The sequence below is a fragment of the Thunnus albacares genome, chromosome 15 (genome assembly GCF_914725855.1).
Source record: "Thunnus albacares chromosome 15, fThuAlb1.1, whole genome shotgun sequence".
Classification (NCBI taxonomy): Eukaryota; Metazoa; Chordata; class Actinopteri; order Scombriformes; family Scombridae; genus Thunnus; species Thunnus albacares.
In genome coordinates, this window is record NC_058120.1 from 6,973,201 (window position 1) to 6,995,654 (window position 22,454).

General features: G+C 39.3%; 1 protein-coding gene across 1 annotated transcript in view; it reads left to right on the forward strand.

Moving 5' to 3' along the window:
• The window catches only part of pdss2 (prenyl (decaprenyl) diphosphate synthase, subunit 2), a 33,490-nt gene continuing 11,036 nt past the window's right edge, over positions 1-22,454 (forward strand). The window contains exons 1-4 of the mRNA XM_044375603.1: positions 1-457; positions 8,833-8,967; positions 15,243-15,441; positions 21,556-21,630. Of these exons, the coding sequence (XP_044231538.1) occupies positions 225-457; positions 8,833-8,967; positions 15,243-15,441; positions 21,556-21,630 (642 nt within the window). The 5' untranslated portion in view covers positions 1-224. The remainder of the gene's footprint in view (positions 458-8,832; positions 8,968-15,242; positions 15,442-21,555; positions 21,631-22,454) is intronic.

The following is a 22,454-nucleotide window of genomic DNA, read 5'->3' on the forward strand; positions in this document are numbered from 1 at the left end:
AAGCACGTAACGTATGACGTGTACAAAGATGGCAGCTCGCATTGTCAGGTCGTGTGTTGTAAACATGGATGTATTATGAGAGCATATTCTCACAGTGACAGTGTGATAGTATGATATGATCAAACTGGAGACATAGTTGAAAAAGATGATGCCACGTGCCTGCGGGAGGCTTTAGGCAGCTGTGTCAAACCAGAAAAAAACATTACAGTCAGAGAGAGAGAGAAATGTTTGCAGCTACACTGTCGCGATTGTCCAGCCGAGGACAGAGGACGCTGAGTCTGTTCTCCAGCTCAGGACCTTCAAACTGGAGCAAAGTGGTGTCAGACGCAGAGAAGATCGTCGGTTATCCAACGTCCTTCATGAGCCTCCGCTGCCTGCTCAGCGACGAGCTCAGCAATGTGGCCATGCACGTCAGGAAGCTGGTCGGGACTCAGCACCCTTTACTCAACACTGCCAGGTAACACACCTTCCTCTCCTCCAAACCAAACCTCCAGTCACAGTCTGTCTTAAAACAACAGTCAGGTGTCCATATGAACACTGAAATAGTAATCATTCCTCCTGTTCATACTGACTATTAAAAGATCCCCTTCAAATGTCCTTTCAATGTAAGTGACAAAATCCACAGTGTGTCCACACAGTCATTTATTGCAAAAATGCATTTAAAAGTTGACCTGAAGTTCATATGAGGCTTCAGCAGTCTGAGTTAGTCATATTAAGTGGATATCTCCACATTTACAGTCTTTTTAACATCAAATTCCCTCTTTATGTTTCCTTGGACAGTGTTTCCCTCTTGAGTACAGTAGTTGTACAGTAACAAAAAGAGGGACTTTGGCACTAAAAAGACTGTAACGTTGAAAGATATCTACTTGATTCGACTAATTTCGACAGCTGAAGCTTCACATTAGTTTCAGATAAACTTTTAAAGACATTTTTGCACAGAAGGAGGACTGTGGATTTTGTCCCACATCACTTACATTGTAAATGCATTATGAAGGGATCTTCTAATGGTCAGTATGAACAGGAGGAATGATTACAACAAGAAAAACATGTTTCAGTGTTGATTTGGGTGCCTGCTTGTTGTTTTAAGACAGACTTGAAATATTGTGAACCTGTCCTTGAAGATTCCCAGGCCTGGAGGTAAATTTTGTGTAAGGTTAAAAACTACAGCGCCACAAGACAAGGACAAATAAAAGAAACGGCACATACTACTAAAGATTCAAAGTTCATGAGTACACTGTTCATCATTATTAATCCTGTCTCTACTTTGTGCCTCTCACATAATCATCACTTTTACATTTGAGAGTTGCACTGATTATAACATTCGAGTCACAGATAAGCCACTGATTTACTCAAAAATGAGTATAAGGCAGACTTTGGAAAACATTAGTGTGTTTATGTTGGTGTCTTATGAGACACAAACACAGCTGCACTTGAGCGCACATGAAGATGCATTCTTAGTATCTCATTTCATCACTCTGTTGCCATCAGGGTAAACAGCAATTGGTAGCAATCAATAAAGGTTTTTTTCAGTCAAGCAACAGCAGTTGCTATCAGAATACGATATATATTACCACTACCATCTAATTATGAGTCTCATTATGCTCCAGGTTTGATTTGGAGTGTTCAGGAGGACTTTTGTACAGATGGAATGAGGTTTTCATTATGTTAACAGAGTAAAAGTCAGACTGAAACCCAGAAGACTTAAAACTCAAACTTATAGAAAATAGATATCTCAAATTCTGACTTGTTTGCTCACAGCTCCATACAAGAATCACAAACATGATAGTTTACATGTGCAACCGTATTCTTGAACACTCTCATTTCTGCAAAATTTATTATCACATAATGGCCCTCTTAGACGGCACCTGCAATATAATGGAGTTGAGGCATTAGTGCCACTGAGTTCATGAAAACAAACTATAAATGTCCTGCTGCCATCTATCCTTGTAACATTAATCAAATAATGTTGTTACCAAGGCTTTGATTTGTTCTCTCTCTACTGGACTGTTGAAGCACTTGACAGACTTTTCAATTTGGATAGATGCAGTTTGAAAGCATTTAGGGGCTTTACTTTAAAGTGGATACATAAAATACCAGAATACAGAAGAAAAGCAGTACTGAGGGTACATGTGTTAAGATTGCTCCTTTCACATACTGATGCAGCCAATGCTTAAAAACAGAAAAAATAAATTACAATTCGATACACATTGTGACCTGCCGTAAAGAGAGGAAGGAACACGTCCCATGACATCAGCTGTAGCCTCTTCAGTAAACATCAAGCTGACAAACAGCAAGTGCCAAGAAACGTATCACGGAGCAACATGTGTTTTTTGGAAGCCATGAGACTCCATCCAGACAGCAACAAAGTAAAACTGATAACATTGACAGGGAGACTTTGTAGTTTTCAGGGGCACTACTACCCAGCCTAATGCTGAAATTTCAAGGCAATTTGGGGAACATTCATGAGCATTTTTGTGCAGAATCTGGACTGTGTTGCACCAGCTGTTCATAAATCCATCACAAAGTTTATTTGTAAAGTCCTCCCTAAGTTCTAAGTAACTACTAGCTATTTTCAAACTAGTGATTTACTAAATCTGGTTGCACCATTAAAACGTAAAAGGAATGTCTTTGCTAATAAACACTTTAGTAATGTGTAAATCAATTGCTAGGAAACATCTGTACCATTGACCAATAGGAAGCAACCGATTGTGAACATGAAGTCACTGTATCACGAACTGTAATATAAATTCCAAAAATAACAGTTTTAAGTGTCGAAAGGTATAATAAACTTGACTGTAAATCCTTTGTGAATGTAGGTCTGACTTTGTTTCATTTATGTCTGCATACCTGGAGGAATATGTGTGTTTTATAATTAATAGTGTTCACATTTACAGTGAGAGGGAAATATCCCATTATGCTAAGCTAACAACGTTATTTGGTCATTTAATGTTATTGGCATAAAGGTTTGTAATTTAAGGAATATTGTGTTTTTTTTCTGTGAAATATTAAGTGTCAAGTCAGTTATGTTGACCATATTCCATATTTTACTCTTTTACTCTTCAGTCTAAACAGGTTAGATATTAGCGAGCTAACGTTAGCTTTGTCAGCGAGCTAACGCAACAGTTCCACCTGGCAGTTGGTAGATGTAAATATTTAGTAATAACTCATCACTATGTGAGAACTAGTTTGTGTGCTGCAACTGGCTTTAATTTAGTGATTCGTAAATCTCCATTTAGCAACTCTTACCTTACTACGCTAAGTTTGAACTTTCGAACAGCTGGTGCAACCAGTTCCTATAAGTGCAACTTGAATAAAAATCCGTTTGAGAGGCAAAAACAAAGCTTTCTTGTATGAATGCTTAATTTCAGAGAAAGTTTCCAAGATAGATTGACCAAAGAGGCATGACAGGTTGTTCCAACCTTTGCTACTGCTAAAATTATGTAAATACAACTCTAGAATACTTTTACAACCCTTCCCCTTTTGAATTGTAAATCCTTTGTTTTCTCTGAAATTGGTAATAACTGCATTTAGAGCTGCAATGATTGGTCGATTAATCGATTTGTACAGTTTTTGAGAAAAAAAAGTTTTTCTTTGGTGCCAGTTTCTCAAACATCAATATTTTCTGGTCTCTTTAGTCTTCAATGACAAGAAGCTGAATATCTTTGGATTGTGGACTGTTGGTAGGGACAAAACCGTACATTTGAGGATGTCATCTTGGGCTTTGGAAAACAGTAATCAACTTTATTCACCATTTTCTGACGTTTTATAGACCAAACAACTAATTAATATAAATATGTATTTATATATCCTGTATTTGCTCAAAGCCAGTTCTCAAATGTTACTGGTTTGTGATGCAACTGCAGAGCTACTATTGTATATGGAGGAAGGTGGAGCTAGAATAGGTTGTATTTTCCAGCTGTTATCTCATCACCTGTTTCGTAGGAGTTGCCAGAGCTTATGTTTTATCAAAAGAAATCAGGGACTTAGAGAACCAAGGAAAGAGAACGAGAAGAGAGAGTCCTCGAACTCAATCCCGCCATGCAGACGGGTGTGTTGGAAACTGTAGCCCAAGGGTGTAATAACCTATACACCTAAATCTGATATGACAATCCATTTGGGTGTTGTAGCAAGGGGCGGGGGCAGGTGGAGGGGGGGGAGCAGACCTCTTGACAGTCTGACTCCTCACTGTCAGCTTGGGTTGGCTGGTTCGTATTTCCCACTGTGTCTCCGCCTTAGACGCGCGGCAGATAAAAATATCCACAATAGCAGACAGGCAGACCCTCGTGGAGTTGGGTTTCGGTTTTTCCTTTCCTTTCATTCTCAAAAACTGCAGCTCAGCTAACTTTGCCCCAAAGTCTGGAGTTACAGCGAGGGAACTGCGGCCCAGGAGAAGAAACTTTACTTGCTTTAAGGACAGTCCTTGAGAGTTTGACTTAGACTAGAATTCCCTCACTGCTTTCTATTATTTTCTCATTTTTTTTAAAACAATCTTGCACTTTAATATTTTGATAAATTTGGTGACTATAAAGACTATTTAAATGGGGTGCCTATAGTGTGGACATGAATGAATGATGATTTAGAAATCAATTGGAAGGCTTTAGCACCAAGGGTACAGAATGGAAGAAAGAGTAAAGACTAAATAAGTGCTTTACATAAGGCCAGACTTTGTTATGAACTGTTTTCTGAGGAGACAAAAGCACTTGCAACACTAAACTGTGTCAAGATCTGACAAAAGTAATTGTGTCAATGTGCAGCCTTGACATATGTCCCGAAAACAGTGTGTCTCTGTGTTTCAGTGTCAACTTTTCCATGTGAAGCCCCTCTCTGTAAATTCAATTTTTATGATGAAATTGGCAACAGTCAATGTTAAAGCATCAGGACTGTGAGTTGGTTTGATCAGATTTGATTGACAGTGGCTTGGCAACAAAGACATGACAAATAAAATAAATAAATATAAAAAATAATACATTAATGAGGTGGTACAGAGACTTCATGTGATGTTTTGCAACATTATTTCCATGCTTTAGACACCATTTACCTATTTACTGGCCCTGCTTTAAATGTATCTTTGTAATCTGATCATTCAAACAAAACTTTGGGGGAGATTTTGAAAATGTTGACTTGTGTATGTGAAATTGTGTGAAAAGATATAATCAAATGAATCATATTATTTGGGAAGGAGGTATTATAATCAAAATAAGCAACCATGTCTTTATTCCTTGGCTGTATACTGTAACCTGTATCCCCTAAATATTCCTCGAAATCTTTACAAAATTTCAGATAACTCACAAGAATAGAATCAGTGTATTAATGACTCTTCCTGTTTCTTGTAAAATGTAGAACTGGTTTCAGTGTCAGTAAATCTGCCAATCATGTTGTCACAGAGATATATCTTAAGAATTTTTTTATTTGTTAGAATTGAAATGGAGTAAACAAAGCATTTTTCCATACAATAATTTCAGTGTTAGCATTCCAATAGATCAGACTGGCACATACGGGTACTTCGCAAAACATCATGGCCACGCCCCTTTTTGGGGGAAAGAAAACCTCAGATCCCATAGATTTTAATGTGTGTTTAGCTGTGAATTTTGACAAGTTTGTATGCATTCATTTTGTGATAAACAAGCCTTTGTTTTATAGACATGTCTGGTAATTATTTTGCTACCTTGCCTGAACCTGATCATGATACCTTAACAAATTCAGGTTGATTGGTCAGCCATCATGCCCGTTCAGCCTCCATCCGTCCAAGTGGATCAATGACCCGACACAGTGGCCGTCACTGACATAACTATTAAAGTTTACTACTAGGTCTTAACTAGTAGAGACTAATTATGTTACTTTGTAAGTTATTAAAGAGTGACATTACCAGTTATGAAGTGTTTCCCACACACATATACATGGGATGACACTGGGTCCCATAGCTTCCCCTCATCATCTTGTCTCTGGATTGCTTAAAGCCATCAAACTATCCTTTTTGGATCCCTTTCTTTTCCAGGAAGGATGGGGAACCGGAGATCTGCATTTGTGTGTTTATTTGTTTTACAACCTCGGCATTTTGCTGTTTCTCCATTATTTGAAGGTGCAATTCTTTCCCCCAAAAGGGGGCGTGGCCTTGGCACTTGGCACTTAATGACGCTTTGCCGGTCTCGTCTATGGGAAACTCCTCTTGCTGTAACTTTTAACTAACTGTTAGCTTACTTAGGATCTATAAAATAAATGCACTTAAGTGTCAAAATAGGTACTTATTATTTATCACTTGGCAAGACAAATAGTTTTTAATTTTCACTGATTGGTGCATGGAAGTACGCGTCATCACATTTTTCGAACTGAGCCCCACCTGCGTCAAACCAGTGAGAAGAGAGTGAAGAAAAACACAAATGCAAAACTCTCTCAAGTGAAATAACTAAAACTGCTCTAACTTTGGCAGAGAGTCGTGTGTTCATGTAGGATCCCATCCCTCATAGTAAGTAGCTGATGAGAAAATTCATGTTTTATCAGGATTTTTGCAAAGGAGAGGAGCACATCACAAGGGAGGAGCTACTGACTGTATTTCAAGTTTTTTGGAAATGTGAGAATCAAATCCTGGAAACTGGACTAAACTGTTGGTCGATATTCTAAACATATTGTGATTCTAATCTATAAAGGTATCTGGCTGCACATGGGAGGCGGATGCATTGCATAAATTCAGTCTTTAAGAAAAGGCATATCGTGCACATTCCTTCATTCATTACTTTGGAAAAAAGGTAGGTAGGGGATCAATATGACACCACACATGTGAGGTCACACATTTGCATGCATTAATTCCAGCCCCTGCGCACAGCAGCTGAAGTTTTGCCGAGCAGAAGGCGTGGTGACCTGTTCACAACCCTTTAAAATGACAGCAGCCCATTTCTCTCTTTCTGCACCCTCTGTATCCCTACTATCTCTCTTTTTCCACATCATCCTCACCCCACCCCTTTGCAGGAGGGCGGTTGTGATTGATTGATGTATGCTGGTGTGGATAGTGACATAAATATTAATCATCTGCCACCCTCAGGCCAGTGGCTCACCCGGACTCCCCAAGAGGAGAGCAGCTTCATAATTTTCGCTCTGTAGCTGTTTCTGTTCAGCGGGCCATGCTGCTGCGTTCATCAGTGCACCAGGCTAGTCCCTATTTTCCAACTGAGTAAAGATTTAGAGTGACCATAAATAAATCTCAAGAGCTGTGATGAAAGACAGCCCTATATAATGTCAGCTTTATCGTATATTTTTTTGGAAAAACAGTGTGAGGTGCTTTGTGTGATAGGTTTGGGTTTTTTGGGGGGAAGGAACAAAGCTTCAGGGCATGTGGGTTTTTTTTTTTCCCATTACCACGACACCGTGAATCACTCATGTATTCCTTCTGTCGTCTTTTCTCGCATTCTCATTTCTGTCTGGCCTCTATTCCCTCCATCTCTCTCCATCCCCTCCCTCTCTTCATGCTCTATCTCTCACATCCACTCTCTGTCTCGGGTTGTGGGGGGGGGGGGAAGAGGGGGGTTGGAGGGCTGAGGCCGATGTCTGGGCATTGAGCGGAGGGGGCGTGGCCGCTTGTCTGCCTCGGAGCCCCTAACGAGAGCGTGATTCATGGCACAAGGGGCTCCCATAGGGACAGGATTAGAGGTGCTCTGTCTAACCGCTCCCCAGACAGAGTAAAAAGATATTTAATCTGCCCACCACGCTGCAGCTACCACTAGGCTCTGTGGGTGTGTATGCCTTTCTGGGAATGTGTCAGAAGGTTGTTGGCCAGTGGATGGGAGTACACCCCTCCACCACCTTTCCACCCCCCCACCCCCCACACAAAAGAAAAAATATAGTCCTGCAGCCAAATTGATCAATTATAAGTAATTTATTTTCCATCTTTCATGATAAATTCTCACTTCAGCAATTCAACTCATCAGTTTGTGTGGCATCTTTCGGTTGAAATTGTTTCTGTGTTATTTTATGTCCAGATCATGATTTGAAAACTGGTGTATAATACACATGCTGTGTGTCTAGTGTAGGTGTATTTGTAGCCCACAAGTAAAGCGTTGATATATTGGCCAATATTCGTTTAAATTTACCTGTGTTCATAAGGTTTTAGTTAGCTTTTTTTCCTTTAGATATTCCTTTCACACATGAGCAAGGAAGAGTGATACAGACAAACAATACATGTACTTTGTTAAAATTTAATATAAACAGATAGCAAACAAATATCATCTACCTGCCTTTACACTGCATTTCACATCAAGTATCTCCAGGTTGGATTTCACTAGAAAATCATTCCACAAGTATGAGAGCAATTAGTCAGTTAATCCATTAGTAGATCAGCAGAAAATATTCAACAATTTTGATAACTGAATAATAGTTTAAGACATTTATCAAATGCCAAACATTTACTGGAGCCAGCTTCTTAAATGTAAATACTCGTTTCTTTTTTCTGTTGTACATCATGGTAATTTGAATATCTTTGGGTTTGGGGTTGTTGGAAGGAAAAAAAAGTACAACTTTAAAGACTCCACCTGAGGCTCTAGGAAATTGTGATGGCCATTTTTAAAAATGGTCTTAAATTTTATAGACTGAATAATTAGTTGATTAATTGAGAAATAATTGACACATTAATCAGTAATGAAAATGATTATTAGGTGCAGAGCTACATTCTACTACTCAGTCTTCATAGCTTCAAATTCATATTAATTGTACCATGTGTCATTATTAGTTACAGTTAAGTAAGATGCAATAACAAAAATACAGTTGAGTATACAATTGAATAAACTACAATATTTTGATGAATTTCTAACTGTATTTTTAATATACTGTAATGTTTCCCTGCAGAGGCTTTGTCTATGACAGCAAGAACAACCTTCAGATGAGGGGACTGGTCGTGCTGCTCCTGTCGAAAGCTGCAGGGCCGAGCCACGCAGCCTCAGATCTACTGGCTCAGGACATGGTCAGCGGCATCTACCCCAGGTAAACCAATCAATCTGAAGTTACTGACACTGAATTGAGGGTTCAGGCCAACTATCCATCTACAAACTATCTGCATTGGTTTACACTACCGTGAGTCACAGCAAGGCAAATGAGGGACTACAGATTCTGTAATTGAACTAAAGCTTTACTCATCACTAGTTAGATAAATCTGAAGTCTAATAATCTAAAATGATAAACTGTTCTTCTGGCTTTTGTTTTGGTGTGTTGATGTCACACCTCTTGACAACTGTCACACTTCCTGAATACCTCTGCTTGTTTGACTTTACAACTCAAGAGGGTGCGAGTATCAACATTAGCAGCATGCACTAAATCTCCCTCCCATGCCGGCGATTCCCTATAGCACGGCTAAGTGTGAAAAATGTAATTTGTTGCTATTACTCATGTGGTTGCTAGGGAGCTAATTGGCAAATCATTATATAAAAGACATTATACCCTTGAGGGTCTTCTTGAATGCTTAATGGTGTCTTCCAACCTTAATCACAGTTAGTGTCGTATCAGGAATATCATACCACAGGTAGTTTCCACCAAGCAACTTCTTCGCTCGAATGCATTAAAACCATATTGCTTATTCAAATCCAAAGCTTTTTCTTTAAATGCCATCTGTAACCAGAGCATAGCTGACAATCCGTCTACCTTCCACATATTTCTATTCTCATCTATGTACTGTTTGGAAGAAAACTGATGTGGGCAGTAAACATGCGTAACATTGTATTTCAGAACCATAAATGTGCATGGCAAGCCGACCAAGAAAGGCAATACCTTTTGTCCTTGTTAGATGGTAGCTGAAGAATAAATAGTGAAATAAAATCCTTGTGTCAGGTAATTCTATCTTGTCCTGTGTGGTTATAGTCCATATCAGTTCCTGTAAATGAAGCACTACATCATTTTGTGAATATGATGGAATGTGGGGGCAATACAGCCACAGTTACAAGGTGGGAGGATTTTTATTTTATTTGGTTTTATTTAGATTGTAGCTAATTCAAAAAGTCGTTTCAGTAGCTCCTTTCTTGGCCGCCGTCACTGCCATGCATTTAATTTGCCAAAAGTTAGATAATGTACCATGTATTAGACTGGAAAATGCACTTATGACCAACAAACTTTATTTTTAATTCAAACTCAACAGTCAGATTCATGACAGAATTACCTTATGGGACACAAAGCTACTTTCATTCATCAACATACAATCAGCTGTTTGCATGTATAAGAGCATCTCTCAATACTTGTTAGCAGTAGAAGCTAAAATGAATCAACAGTATTATTCTTGTTGGGGCTTTATAACTATAGTATATGTATTAATTGAATATGAATATGTATGAACTGCAATTTTTGATGTGCATAATATTTACAGTAAGTTTGTATTTCCTAGTGTATCATAATTGTAGTTATGTTACAGTTGTTCTGCCTGTTAGGACACCACCTTGGACAAGACAATCTCAATGCAAACAACTATTGGACTTTTTGTGGTTCTAATTGTATATTTGTAGCCATGCTAGTGGCTCTAGGGATAGCAATGTCTGTCAATTGGTCAACACCTTTGATACAGACTGAAATTTCTCAACAACTATTAGATCAATTGCCATGAAATTTTGTGCAGACATTCATGATCCCCAGAAGATTAATCCTAAAGATTTTGGTAAACCTCTTACTTTTCATGGATGGATTGTCATGAAATTTAATGCAGATATTCATGGTCCCCAGAGGATGAGCCTTAATAACTTTGTTGATCCCCTGACTTTTCATGTAGCGTTGTCATCAGGCCATTATTTTAATTTTTGGTTTATGACCAAATACCTGCATAACTAAGTAATTCCCATCAGCCTCAGCTGTACTTTGTGTATCGTGCTAATTAGCAAATGTTAACATGTTAAACTGATATACCGAATATAATGATGATTGATCACTGAACAATAAAAACATGTTAATTTCTCATGTAAAGTGAGAATAAAATTGAAATATATAAGGATTCACTATTAGAAACCGACAACTGTATTTTGAGAATTAAAAAAGGGTATATCTTTGAATACTCATTCAACAGTAGAAGTACATGACCCGAACAGTTTCTTGTTGGCAGCAAAGCGTTTGCCATTATTTGCAGTTACTTGTGTGTAATTATTTTTTTATTTTGACACCACCCTCTGCCAAATTTACTTCACAATGACTGCTAAAGAGATGAAATCCAAAAACAAATTTTGTATCTCTTCAATGAGCATTACAGCCGCACAGAGCAGCTAGTGTGGCTGTAGACTTGTTAAAGTATAAATTGGTAGAAATGACTTCCTGAAATTTCTGGAATAGATGTTAAATTACAACATTTGTTGATTTATTTATACATGTTTAAATGACAAGTGCCAAATGTGGTATCACTTTGCTGCTGTTAAAATGTTTCAGGTAGCACCCTCAGGTCTTTTCTGGCTTTTTTACACACGTCAGCTACCAGCATGCAGCTCAGAACAGGGTGTGGGTGTGTGCCAAGTGGTTTCCAGAAGTGACTGCTGTGTTTGGCGTGGTTCTGCACTGTGTGTCTGAAAGGCTTCTTTCTTACTGCAAGCTGGCACAAGGCACATGTGTGTAGTAGAGTCGTGTCTGTGCAGAAACATCCTAATATTAGAACTAATTGGAATAAACCAGGCGTCATGGAAGCGCTTGAGTCCGGTCGCGTTTAGCCCGTGAAGCCGAGCCATATCGGCAGGTTTGGTCTCACTATAGGACGAGTTATTACACACTCACCTCATGTCATGACCTGGCGCTCGCATCACTGTGTGACACTGGATCACTGAATCCAACATGCATTCCCTCACTCGTGTGTGATGGATAGTCCAAAACCAAACACACACACACACACACACACACACACACACACACACACACACACAGCATGACTTGATCACCTCATTTGCACTATCTTGCTCCCTCTCTCTCTCCCACCCACAGTACTCCCCCCACCACTCCGGGGCTCATTAGCACCTCTGCTGATGGCGAGATGGAAGGATGGAGGGAGTTGGGGTGGGGCGGGTTTGGAGGGTGATTGAAACCTCCGGGGGATGGTCTCCTCCCTCCTGACAGGCAGCATTTGTAAAACATTTCCCACTCTGCTGCCTGACACTTATGATTCACCAAAGCACCACAATGATAGATAGATAGATAGATGGATAGATAGATGGATAGATAGATAGATAGATAGATGGATAGATAGATAGATAGATAGATAGACACTCACAGATAGTCCAACTTGTACCCACCACACCTCTTAATTTCTTGTGAAAAATGAAAGCCATACCACCGAACACATCACACTGCCCGTCTGATGGACAGGCCACCTCTTTAAATCACACACAGGGACGCACTCAGATCTGCAAGGCTGTATTTGATGGCGAGGCAGACTGCGGAGGGAGGAAAATGGAACAGAACAGTCAGGACAAGGGGCGTGGTGAGGGGCGTTACACCTCGGCAAGATGGCATCGGTTGCTATGCAACTGGGCACCAAAGCTATTTATACACCGGCCCCCTTGTCCCCCTTTTTTCCTCCCCAAGCTCCACTGCTACTGATCAGGACTGCTAGATTGGAGGCACAGCTTTGGGATATGTATATACCAGGGTTCCACAGATATGGATTTTTGGAGGCTGAAACTTTGTGCCACTGTTCAATACTTTAAATACACAAATTCAAAGTAGATCCAAGGGTTGTGTGTTTCCTCATATTTCATTCTTGTCAGGGTGGAAATCCCTTTTACTGGTCCATCATGGCCATAATGGGACAATACAAGTGTCTGCTGAAAGCAAAACTAATTGAATTCTGATCTATCCAGTCATCCTCCAAAACAGATGGGATTATGACGATATAGATGGTGAGACAATATCAATTTGTCCAGTATCAGAGATTTTCCATACCATTTATACCATAGTAGGTATCTCTTTAATATATTTTGGTGTATCAGGCCATTGTGTACAACGTTGCAAATTATCAGAAGGGCTGCTTTGTTACTTTGTGTTAGAGCTGAAACAGTTTATCAATTGATCAATCAACAGAAATTAATCATCAACTATTTTGATAATCAATTAATTGTCGTTTAAGTTCCAGCCTCTTGAAAGTGAGGATTTTCTACTTTTCTTTGTCTTATGTGAAAATAAATTAATTATATTTTTGGGTTTCAGACAGTTGGTCAGACTAACAAACAATTTGAACGTTACCCTGCGCTTTAGAAAAATTGTGATGGCCATTTTCCCTGTTTTCTGACATTTTATAGAAACAATTAATCAATCAGTTAAAAGAAAGTAACCAGCAGATTAATTGATAATGAAAATAATTATTAGTTGCAACCCTTCTCTAAATATTGGATTTCATCATTTTGGATATTGGATTCTGCATCAATGTGATAAAGTACCTTGGTTGTCAATCATTTTATTCAGTAATTAGCTAAAAAGGACATTTTTGTCTGGTTATTTTATCCATAAACATTTTCCTCAATTGATTTGATGTCCTATTATTTAGTATCTGTTTACAGCTCAAAAACTCTTGGCAGCATCAACAAACGACTGTCCAATTCTGATTCAAACAATTCTGACTGGTGCAAGGGAATACGTGACATCACCTTTTTCCAACAGAGCCCCACCCAACTCAAACCACTGACTTTGGCAGATGTGTTCGTGTTGGACCCCATCAGTCATACTAAGAAGCAGATTGAGAAAATAGGTTTTCAGGGCCTTTAAATTCCCTCCCAGAAATTCTACATTGGTCTAACTCTATCTAGTGTATATAAGCAGCTATATCTGTGAGTCTAAACATGCATGTGTGCATTGAAAGAGCCGCTTTCATCGCATTTTCAATGTGCTGAATGAGATAAGCTGTATTTGACTTTTATTAGATATAACATAGTAGCTGTGAGAGAAAAGCTCCCGTTTGACTAATCAGACTTGCAGTAATTGTTTTGCACTTTGACGGATTGTCACAGTCGCATCTTCATGTGAAGCCAAAAGCATGAAGAGATGACAGGTTTATCACAGATGATCCTTTTTATTGTTGTTTTTTGGCTAATCAAGGAAACAGTCCCCGTAAGGCTGACCTTGGAACTCGGATAAAATTTTAAAATGTTATTTATCTTTACAACCCAAAATGAGTCTCATCTCTTTGTCGTGTTCCTCTTGTTGTAACAATGATTTCTCCTCTTGAAACCTGTCGAGCGTAGCCATCACTCCAAGGCACCTTGACTGTCAATCTGTTAATTTCCTCTTATTTAAACCCTGAACTTATTAACTCTCATTCGGGCGACTGTGTTGTTGCTCTGCGTCACCGCGCAGAGAAACCAACCAGACAATGGGTGTGATTGAGAGGCGAAATAGATGACATTATTGAATTTTAATCACATCTTTTTCGACACCAACGTTGAACACGGCAATTACCTGGCTACAAGACGTGTGTGTGTGTGTGTATAGGAAGGGGCTTGAGCGCAGAGCAGATGACTGGCTCATCAGGTTCTCACAGCGACTGAAAGAAGGTCGTAAGTGGCTATCAGCGCACCCAACCCTGTCTGGATGGATCCCTCCTGTCGCAGCGTGGCGAGCTCCTTCCATATGGAGAGGGGCCTAATTATCCCCCACCAATGACTGAATCAACATTTGATTATATCCTCCCTAAGGCTGCGCTGAAAGGCTCTATTCAAAGACCACTTTTATGTCTTTTCTCTCATAATCAAGAATGGCTGTTATTTGCTAATGATAAGTTTAATTTCTTTTTTTAACACAACCCCTGACACGCTGTGCAGCAAGATGTCAGACATATCTGGTGGTTTATGCCCTTGAGTACACTGATGTTTGTCTTTTAAACCAAATTGTAGTTGTAGAGAAATCTATGGGTTTTTGTTTTCTTAAAAAATACACAGTAATTCATTCTTTTAAGTTGTCTCGTCAGTAAATGTTTCAGATCACCTTTGAATGAAGTGTGATTATCCCAACAGTCTTTGTTTAGAAACGGGTTGTATATTATAAACAAGACTCCAGCTTCTGAATATTGCAGTTTTATTGACTAAATAGATGTTTTCCTTTTTGTGAGATAGATGAAATAAAACCCCACAAATTCTTTGTTTTGACTGATTCTTTTGTGCTCAGGACACCTGTATGTGACGCTGTGAATAAGTTTTCAAACTTGAGAAAGCATGAAGACAATGAAAAGCTTTCAAATGCTTTTCTTAAAAGCTGTCGACAAAAAAGCTGTGATTTTTAAATTTATCCTTTTTATGTTTTGCTCTCCTGTTTCATAGCCAGCGGAACTTGGCAGAAATCACAGAGCTGATCCACACGGCGTTCCTTGTGCATCGTGGGATCGTCAATCTGAAGGAGTGGACGGTTTCAGACGGCCCGCTGAAGGATATGCAGTTTGGGAATAAGATGGCTGTCCTAAGCGGGGACTTCCTGCTAGCGAATGCTTGTACTGGACTGGCTGAGTTGAATAATACTAAGGTACTCTGTCTGTCTGTCAGTAACAAACTGTACCCCTGAGAAATATCTGACCTGACATCAGTGATATTAATGAGAAACACTGCTGTCTTAATAGGCACTCCCAGCGGCCCTTGCAGCTCCACATATCAGTGTCAGTCTTCATCACTACATCTTTTCTCTCGCTCACACCACATCCAAACTCTGACATCTCCCACTTGCAATCATAATATCTTGCAGGGTTCCCACTGTTCATGAAATTTATGATGTATTATTGATTTTAGACGTATTTTACTTCTTTTATCCAGAGCAGAATACCTGCAGTTCAACCTACTATTAATCCCTTTAGCAAAACAACATTAATATTGTAATCTGTAATATCCTCATGTTTTTTATTTTGTCTGAATCACTGGTGCTGAGTTTGCATCGGTGTGATGTTTTGGCTGTAGCCTAATATTTAACAGAGATATTGGAGTGTTTTTTGTTCTTCTCATCTAACTCTCAGCAAGCAACTCTCAAAATGTTGAATCATTCTTTTAACAAGATTAGCCTGGTTCAAAAGTATGAAGAATGTAGGACATCGTTTTCTTACATAGCTTGCGAGCTACGTAGCTACATCCATGGAAAACAGCAGCAGGAAAGTTGTGACATAGTGTGGATGACACTGACACAGCTGTGCAGGTTGTTGCAAGCAGACTTACAGAAATAACTCTAAAATCAACACATTTCTTTGATTTAGAGCTGCAAAGAAAAGTCAATTAATCGATTAGTCGATCGACAGAAATTTAATCGCCAACTATGTTGATAATCGATTAATTGTCTCGAGTCATTTTTTTAATAAAAAAACCCCCAAATTCTTAAATTTTAATATTTTTTGGTTTCTTTAGTCTTCTTCGATAGGAAACTGAATATATTTTGGCTTGTAGACTGCAGGTTGGGACAAAAAAAGACATTTTAGGTTGCATCTTGGGTTTTAAAATAATCGTCAGTTGCAGCCCTATTGTGATTAATGTTAACTTCTCCCAGCAACCGCTACCACAGCTTCTGTGTCAACTGCAGATAAATAATATGAATGAATGATATGAAACAAAATGGTAATTCAGTCTGATTATCAGGCTATAACAAGATGAGAAAGATAAAAGATGAAAATACACTTCAGCTGTACAAAATGATTTGTATTATTCTGACTTTTTTGGGAAATACTGCAGAGTTTTACCTCCTGAGACCTCTTAAAAGTATTAAATGAAATGGTCTGAGAGGAGAAAATCTGTCTTTTGTTGAGCCAGACACAGACATATGCAGCCTTTGACGAGGGGTCACAAGAAGACATTACTTGGCTAAGATCACAAGTCAGGAAGATTGGGAATCGATGGTGTGGCCAGAGCTGTGAGGTCTTTTTATTGGATGTCACGCTGTGGTAGCCGGAGTTTCTGTAGGTGGTGGTCTGTTCAGCCATGATTAACGTGACTGCTAATACCAACTATCTAGTTTCTCTTTAGTATGTTCAAACACATCACTGCTTCTGTCATACAGTAAACGTCTCTCTGTGCATCTTCCCTCAGTCAGTTAGATAAAAGCTCAGATATTTGATGGCCTACAGCCTGTTTTGTATATTGGACAATGCGGTCAGGAGACCCCATTGATAACGTACACCATGGGAATCCCTCTTATTGAGTTTTCAGTTTTGGACGTATGTGTGGTGGTGGTCTTCTAAGTGCACCACAGATCATATCTGCTACGTAGCCTGGTAACCCCTCGCTGACAGATTCTGTCACCACGCTGTTCTGTCAGAATGCGGTCGCCTGAGGGGATCAAAATAACCGTCTCCCCTCCCCATGTGCCATCAGCCGGACCAGCCCTTATCACCTTCCCTGCCGCTTCGTATTCAGCACACACAGTCTGGGTTTATGCCTGTTGTACGGCGGCCAAATGATGCCCTACCAAAAATATGACGGAAGCGGTATCCATGGTGCTTCTTCTGTAGGAAACATTGCAGAGGGTCTAAAAAAATCTGTATTTCCTTTATGAATGAAAGATAATTCTAAAGGTGTGGCATTTCCTTTACTGTGCTAATTGGCTTTCATTAGGATTTGTCACTGCATCAGTATGATGAGAGATAATTGTCACACTGTGGCCAAGCTACAAATTACAGTAATGGAACTGATACTATTGTTTCCCTGGAAGATGGAAAAAAAAACACTGAGAATGAAATGAAGGCAGATCTGCTGATGACTTGAGCTAATGATGATCTAATTTCATTAACTGTACATTCACGTCAAGCAACTTGGCATCCATTTAATCAAGTTTGGGAGCATCTGTTCCTTTAGTTTGGCTCATTTTCAAGATGAGAACAATGCCACTCAAACTCAGGTGGCACCAAATGATTGCACAGCGGCACATGAAACTATTAGCCTCGCTTTTTTTTTTCCCTCCTAACAAACCTGCGATGCTGTTCATTAGGAGCGTGAAATCTGAAGCAACCGCAGGAAAGGGCCCCAAAGTGGAAGTTTTTAAGGGTAATAAGGACATCTGATAGCCAGCAGTTACTCATGTTTAAAAAGGTTAGCAAAACAAAATGAACCAAGGGCAAACCACAGAATGGACCTATGCTCATATTCAGCTGTTTTTCATGTGTGTTTCAGTGGTATGAACACAAGGGAAATTATATTATGGTGAGCAGCACTGATGAGTCCATCATGCCTAGCTTAAGTTACAAGAAAGGGATTAGTTTTGACCAAAGTTTTGACCTGGTTGGATTTTAGGTTTAGCAAAATCATAACCTTAACCTCCCATTTGTGAGTCACATTTCACTTTAATTCAATTCTTCAGAAACAGAATCTTGAGAAATCTTGAGAAATCTTGAGAATCGTGATCATGCTACACTAAAACCCATACCATATCTCAACTCAAGGTCCAATTACTTGCTCTTGAGCTTTTGACTGCATCTACTGCCTTCATCAGCTGATAGAATTAACTGTCAACCTCAGCTTTTAAGCCAGTATGGACTTTTCATGGCAAGCTACACTTCTATGACAACTGAGAAAGCAACATCTGCTGATGAAGACAGTGTGATGTGGTGTGATCACTGCCATCTAATACAACAACAAACTGAATTTCACAGACTATTTTGATGCCATATACAAGAAAGCCAGTCAGATTATTTCTCATTAGAAAATTAAGGGGTTTGGAAGTTGGTCAGAATTTTCTGGAAGACGTGTTAATCAGCCTGATAGAGAGCAAAGAAGTGTGGCAAACAAAAATAAGTTGATTAGGGGAAATTGTAGGTCACCAACAAAAATCACTGGATGTTCTGTATAATACAGCTGCATCCCGTCCACTCTGAACTTGAGTTAATACCTTATGGACAACACTACAGAACACCTCTAGTGAACAAATTATATGTATGGGATTCTTTTTTATAAGTGCGGTCAATATAACAGACAAACAGTGCCAGCATATCCCCATGCCAGGAAATTTCAGGAAATCAACGTTTGCACACAGACTTTGTGTTGCATTCGTTGTTTCTATTGTCATGTTACTGTTTATATTTTGTTTTCTTTCTCTTTTTTACATTTTTACTGGTGACTGTGTTTACTGGTGAGATGAAGACACATTTCATCCCCTGATGGCACAATAAAGTTCTATTCTGTCTTACTCTAAAGGATTTCAATGGGTGTTTTGGTGGATTTGCAGAGACTTTTTGGAAACATTGTTCATAAGGCAATGAGGCGGATGATTAAAGGAGGTGTGATATTCATACAGTTCAAGTATTTCTGTACAGATCCACATGACATTTGCAAACTTTGTGTCTGGCTGCAGAAATGGAAGATAAACCCACTATTACTGGCCCATTTAAATACCATGAAGCATCAGAGATGTGATACATACTGTAACTAGGAATAGAAATGGAGAGTCGCTGCAAACACTGCACTCTGCTGAGAGTCGTCTAGTTGTGGGTTAAAAACTGCATCCAAACTGGTTCAGCTCCTTTAGCTGAAAAAAGACGAACACAAATATATTGTTGCAGTTTAAAACTTACCCCGAGGCAAATACAGTAAAGGCTGTATAAGATTTAACTTTCTCTCATTAAAATCTGCTAATTATCTGATATTTATAGCCTTGCAACAGCGTCAAAGTGTCTTAAACTGAGTGGAGTTCGACTCTGGTATTAAAAACTGTCATAGTCTCCTAAACAGTGAATTGTCTTCCTTTTCTTGCAGCGTGTGTGTGGTCACTGTACCACATTGTTTTATTACACAGGGTGACAGATGAGTAATACTTGGAGCTTTGGAAGTTTTTCTCATAAACCAGCCTTTTTTTTTGTTCTTTTAAGGCAGTGAGAGCGATGGAGATTGTGTGTCGTGGCCTTGAGAGGAAACCTATGCCGCTACTTGTATAAACTGTAAAGTAATCTCGCCATGGAGCTCCGGTTTCTTCCCCCTCGCAGACCTGTCGGCAAAACACGATCTGGCTGGATTTTGGAATGGAGTAAGGGGGAGGCAGAGGGAGAGCTTATCTGATACTTTCCAAAAAAAGACCCCCACTGGCCCCCACTTCCCAAGGCAGGCAGAGACACCACATCTGGTAATACTGTAGGCACATTGTCCTTCCAGGTCTGTGGGCGAAGCTCTGGTTTCCTGAATATTTTCCCCCAGTGGATTCAGTTACCCAAAGGGCACTGCGAGGCTGACGGAGCAGCCAGCGTCACCAGACTTTTCTGATGAACCAAGGATGTCTGGGATGAGCTGAAGGAGCTCTAAATTTAACCTCATTCATCTGAACTGTACAGGCGTGGCATCGAGTTCTCTGTCCATGCTGTTCTGTGGCTGTGAATGAAGGATGCAGAGATCGACTTAAGATTTTTACTCATTCATCAGATAATCGCCTGAAAAGATGCAGCCTCTCATCTGGAGGTTGATAAGGGGCTGGTAGTGTTTCTGGAAGCTAAAATGTAGTCATGCATGCCCCCTGTAAGAGGAAACGGGCAACTGCAGTCTTAAACAAACAAAACTCAGGCCTCCACAATGCTTTACCACAACAGACTATGTGACATATTTTTAGTTTTTTTTAACTTGTCACTCCTCTTAAATGTTTTTATTGTTAAAGTAGGAAGTTAAATATTCTCTGATGTCTGTTTCCCAAAAGCAGTACTGCACAGAGATTGTGGCCTGGTTAGTTACCATCATCCCTAACAGCTTGAAACTCAATTTCTTTTTTGCCCTTACCTCTCTCATTGTGTCCCTTCTGCAGACATTTAAAAATGTATGAATACTCTAAATATCAATAGATTAATATACTAATAGGCCACACCCAGGCACACAAAGTGAAATAAATCGTCAAGAACTTGTGGATTGGAGGAAATGCGCAACCCTTGTGTCCGATCATTGCTCCAAAACCTTGTTAACCCCTCTGCTCTCTGGACACCGTCTTATTTCGTCTCACCATCTGCCTTTCAGCTCCATTTCAGCCCCTCGAAATCGGACAGACACCTGATCTGGCTCTGTTGAAGCGTCTCAACTGGACGTTGCTATAAATACAAAGTATAATGAACCAAGCAGAGCCTGGATCTGCTTTATGAAATCAACAGGAGCTCCCCAACAGCCTATTAATGAGCAGCTGAGTTTGCAGCAGTTCACCTGGTTCCAACCCCTCAGTACCAACACATCTTGCCTCCGATTTATTCACCAAACCAGCTGCTCAGATGAGAGCGCTGTTTGCTGGTGCTTCAATCAGGGCAAATTGTGGTTTTTAATTACAAATGTCACGGTTGAAGCGAGTGGCATGTCAGTTTTGATCTACCTCATTTACATCTACATTTTAGGATTAATCGATGCTGTTATTCAGAGAGATTATAATGAGGAAGAGGGTTATCGGTTCAGTGCCCAAGCCCAAGGACACTTCAGCGGGACATGTTGATTGTTGTGCGGATCAGATCTGAAGTCTTTGGCTTAAAAGATGATCAGCAATCCTTCAACCTGTTTCCATCCCATAGGTTTATAGACTTATGAATAAAATAGTTGTCTTTTTTTCTCAGTAGTGGTACGTGTCTAAATATGTAACTCTGAGGCCTGTTAATGCTTGAAGATTTATATTTTAGCCCAAAGGTCTGATGTTTTTTTGTCTTTTTCTGTCTTACAGGTTGTTGAATTGATCTCCAGTGCCATCGGTGATTTAGTTCAAGGAATCTACTACGAGAATTCCAATAACACAGAGGTAAAACATCTATTTTCCTTCTATAGATCTACTTTGACGTGATGCAGCAGAGTCAAAAAATCTGTAAGAGTTTAGAAGCATGGGAGTACATAATGTCCAACAAAATAACAACCTTTAAAGTTTGTTGGACTCAATTTGAATAATACGATATGAGTAAATAATCAATCACTTAATCAATAATAAAGGCAAGGCAAATTCAGTTGCAGAGCACATTTCACACATAATGGGAACTGAGAATACTTTACATACAGATACACATTTAAAAAGAAAGTTACAAGACAAGTTCAAGATTGATATATTTTTTAAAAGGCTAAATTAAAGGAACAGCCATCAATGTTATATATTGTTCTTATTGTCAGCAACTAACAATTAAATATTGTCCAAATTATCCAAATCCTGATATTTCTTGTTCATGTATGCCATAAATCTCCAGTCTTATCCAGAAACTTTAAACACATCAATGAGCCACACAATTGCATACACCATTCTGCTTCTGTAAATACTCACTAGAACAGCAAATGTGTATTCTTCTGCTGCTGAAAATAGTCCCCAACAAATGCAGTTTACTCCTGTTTGAACTACGTTTGCTTAAAACTACAGTGCCCAGTTTTTTTTTGCTAAATTATAAAGATGAGCCCTTCATGAGAATGAAGCTTTATATTTGTGACAAGTTTCCCACTTTTTATTGAGATCTCACAAAGATATAAATAGAGCAGCACATCAAAGTCAGACAAAAAAATAATGCAAGAAGATACACAAACAAATAAAAATAACAATGAATAGTTGTCTGGAAATGTTTCAGTATTCATACAAATATATCTTAA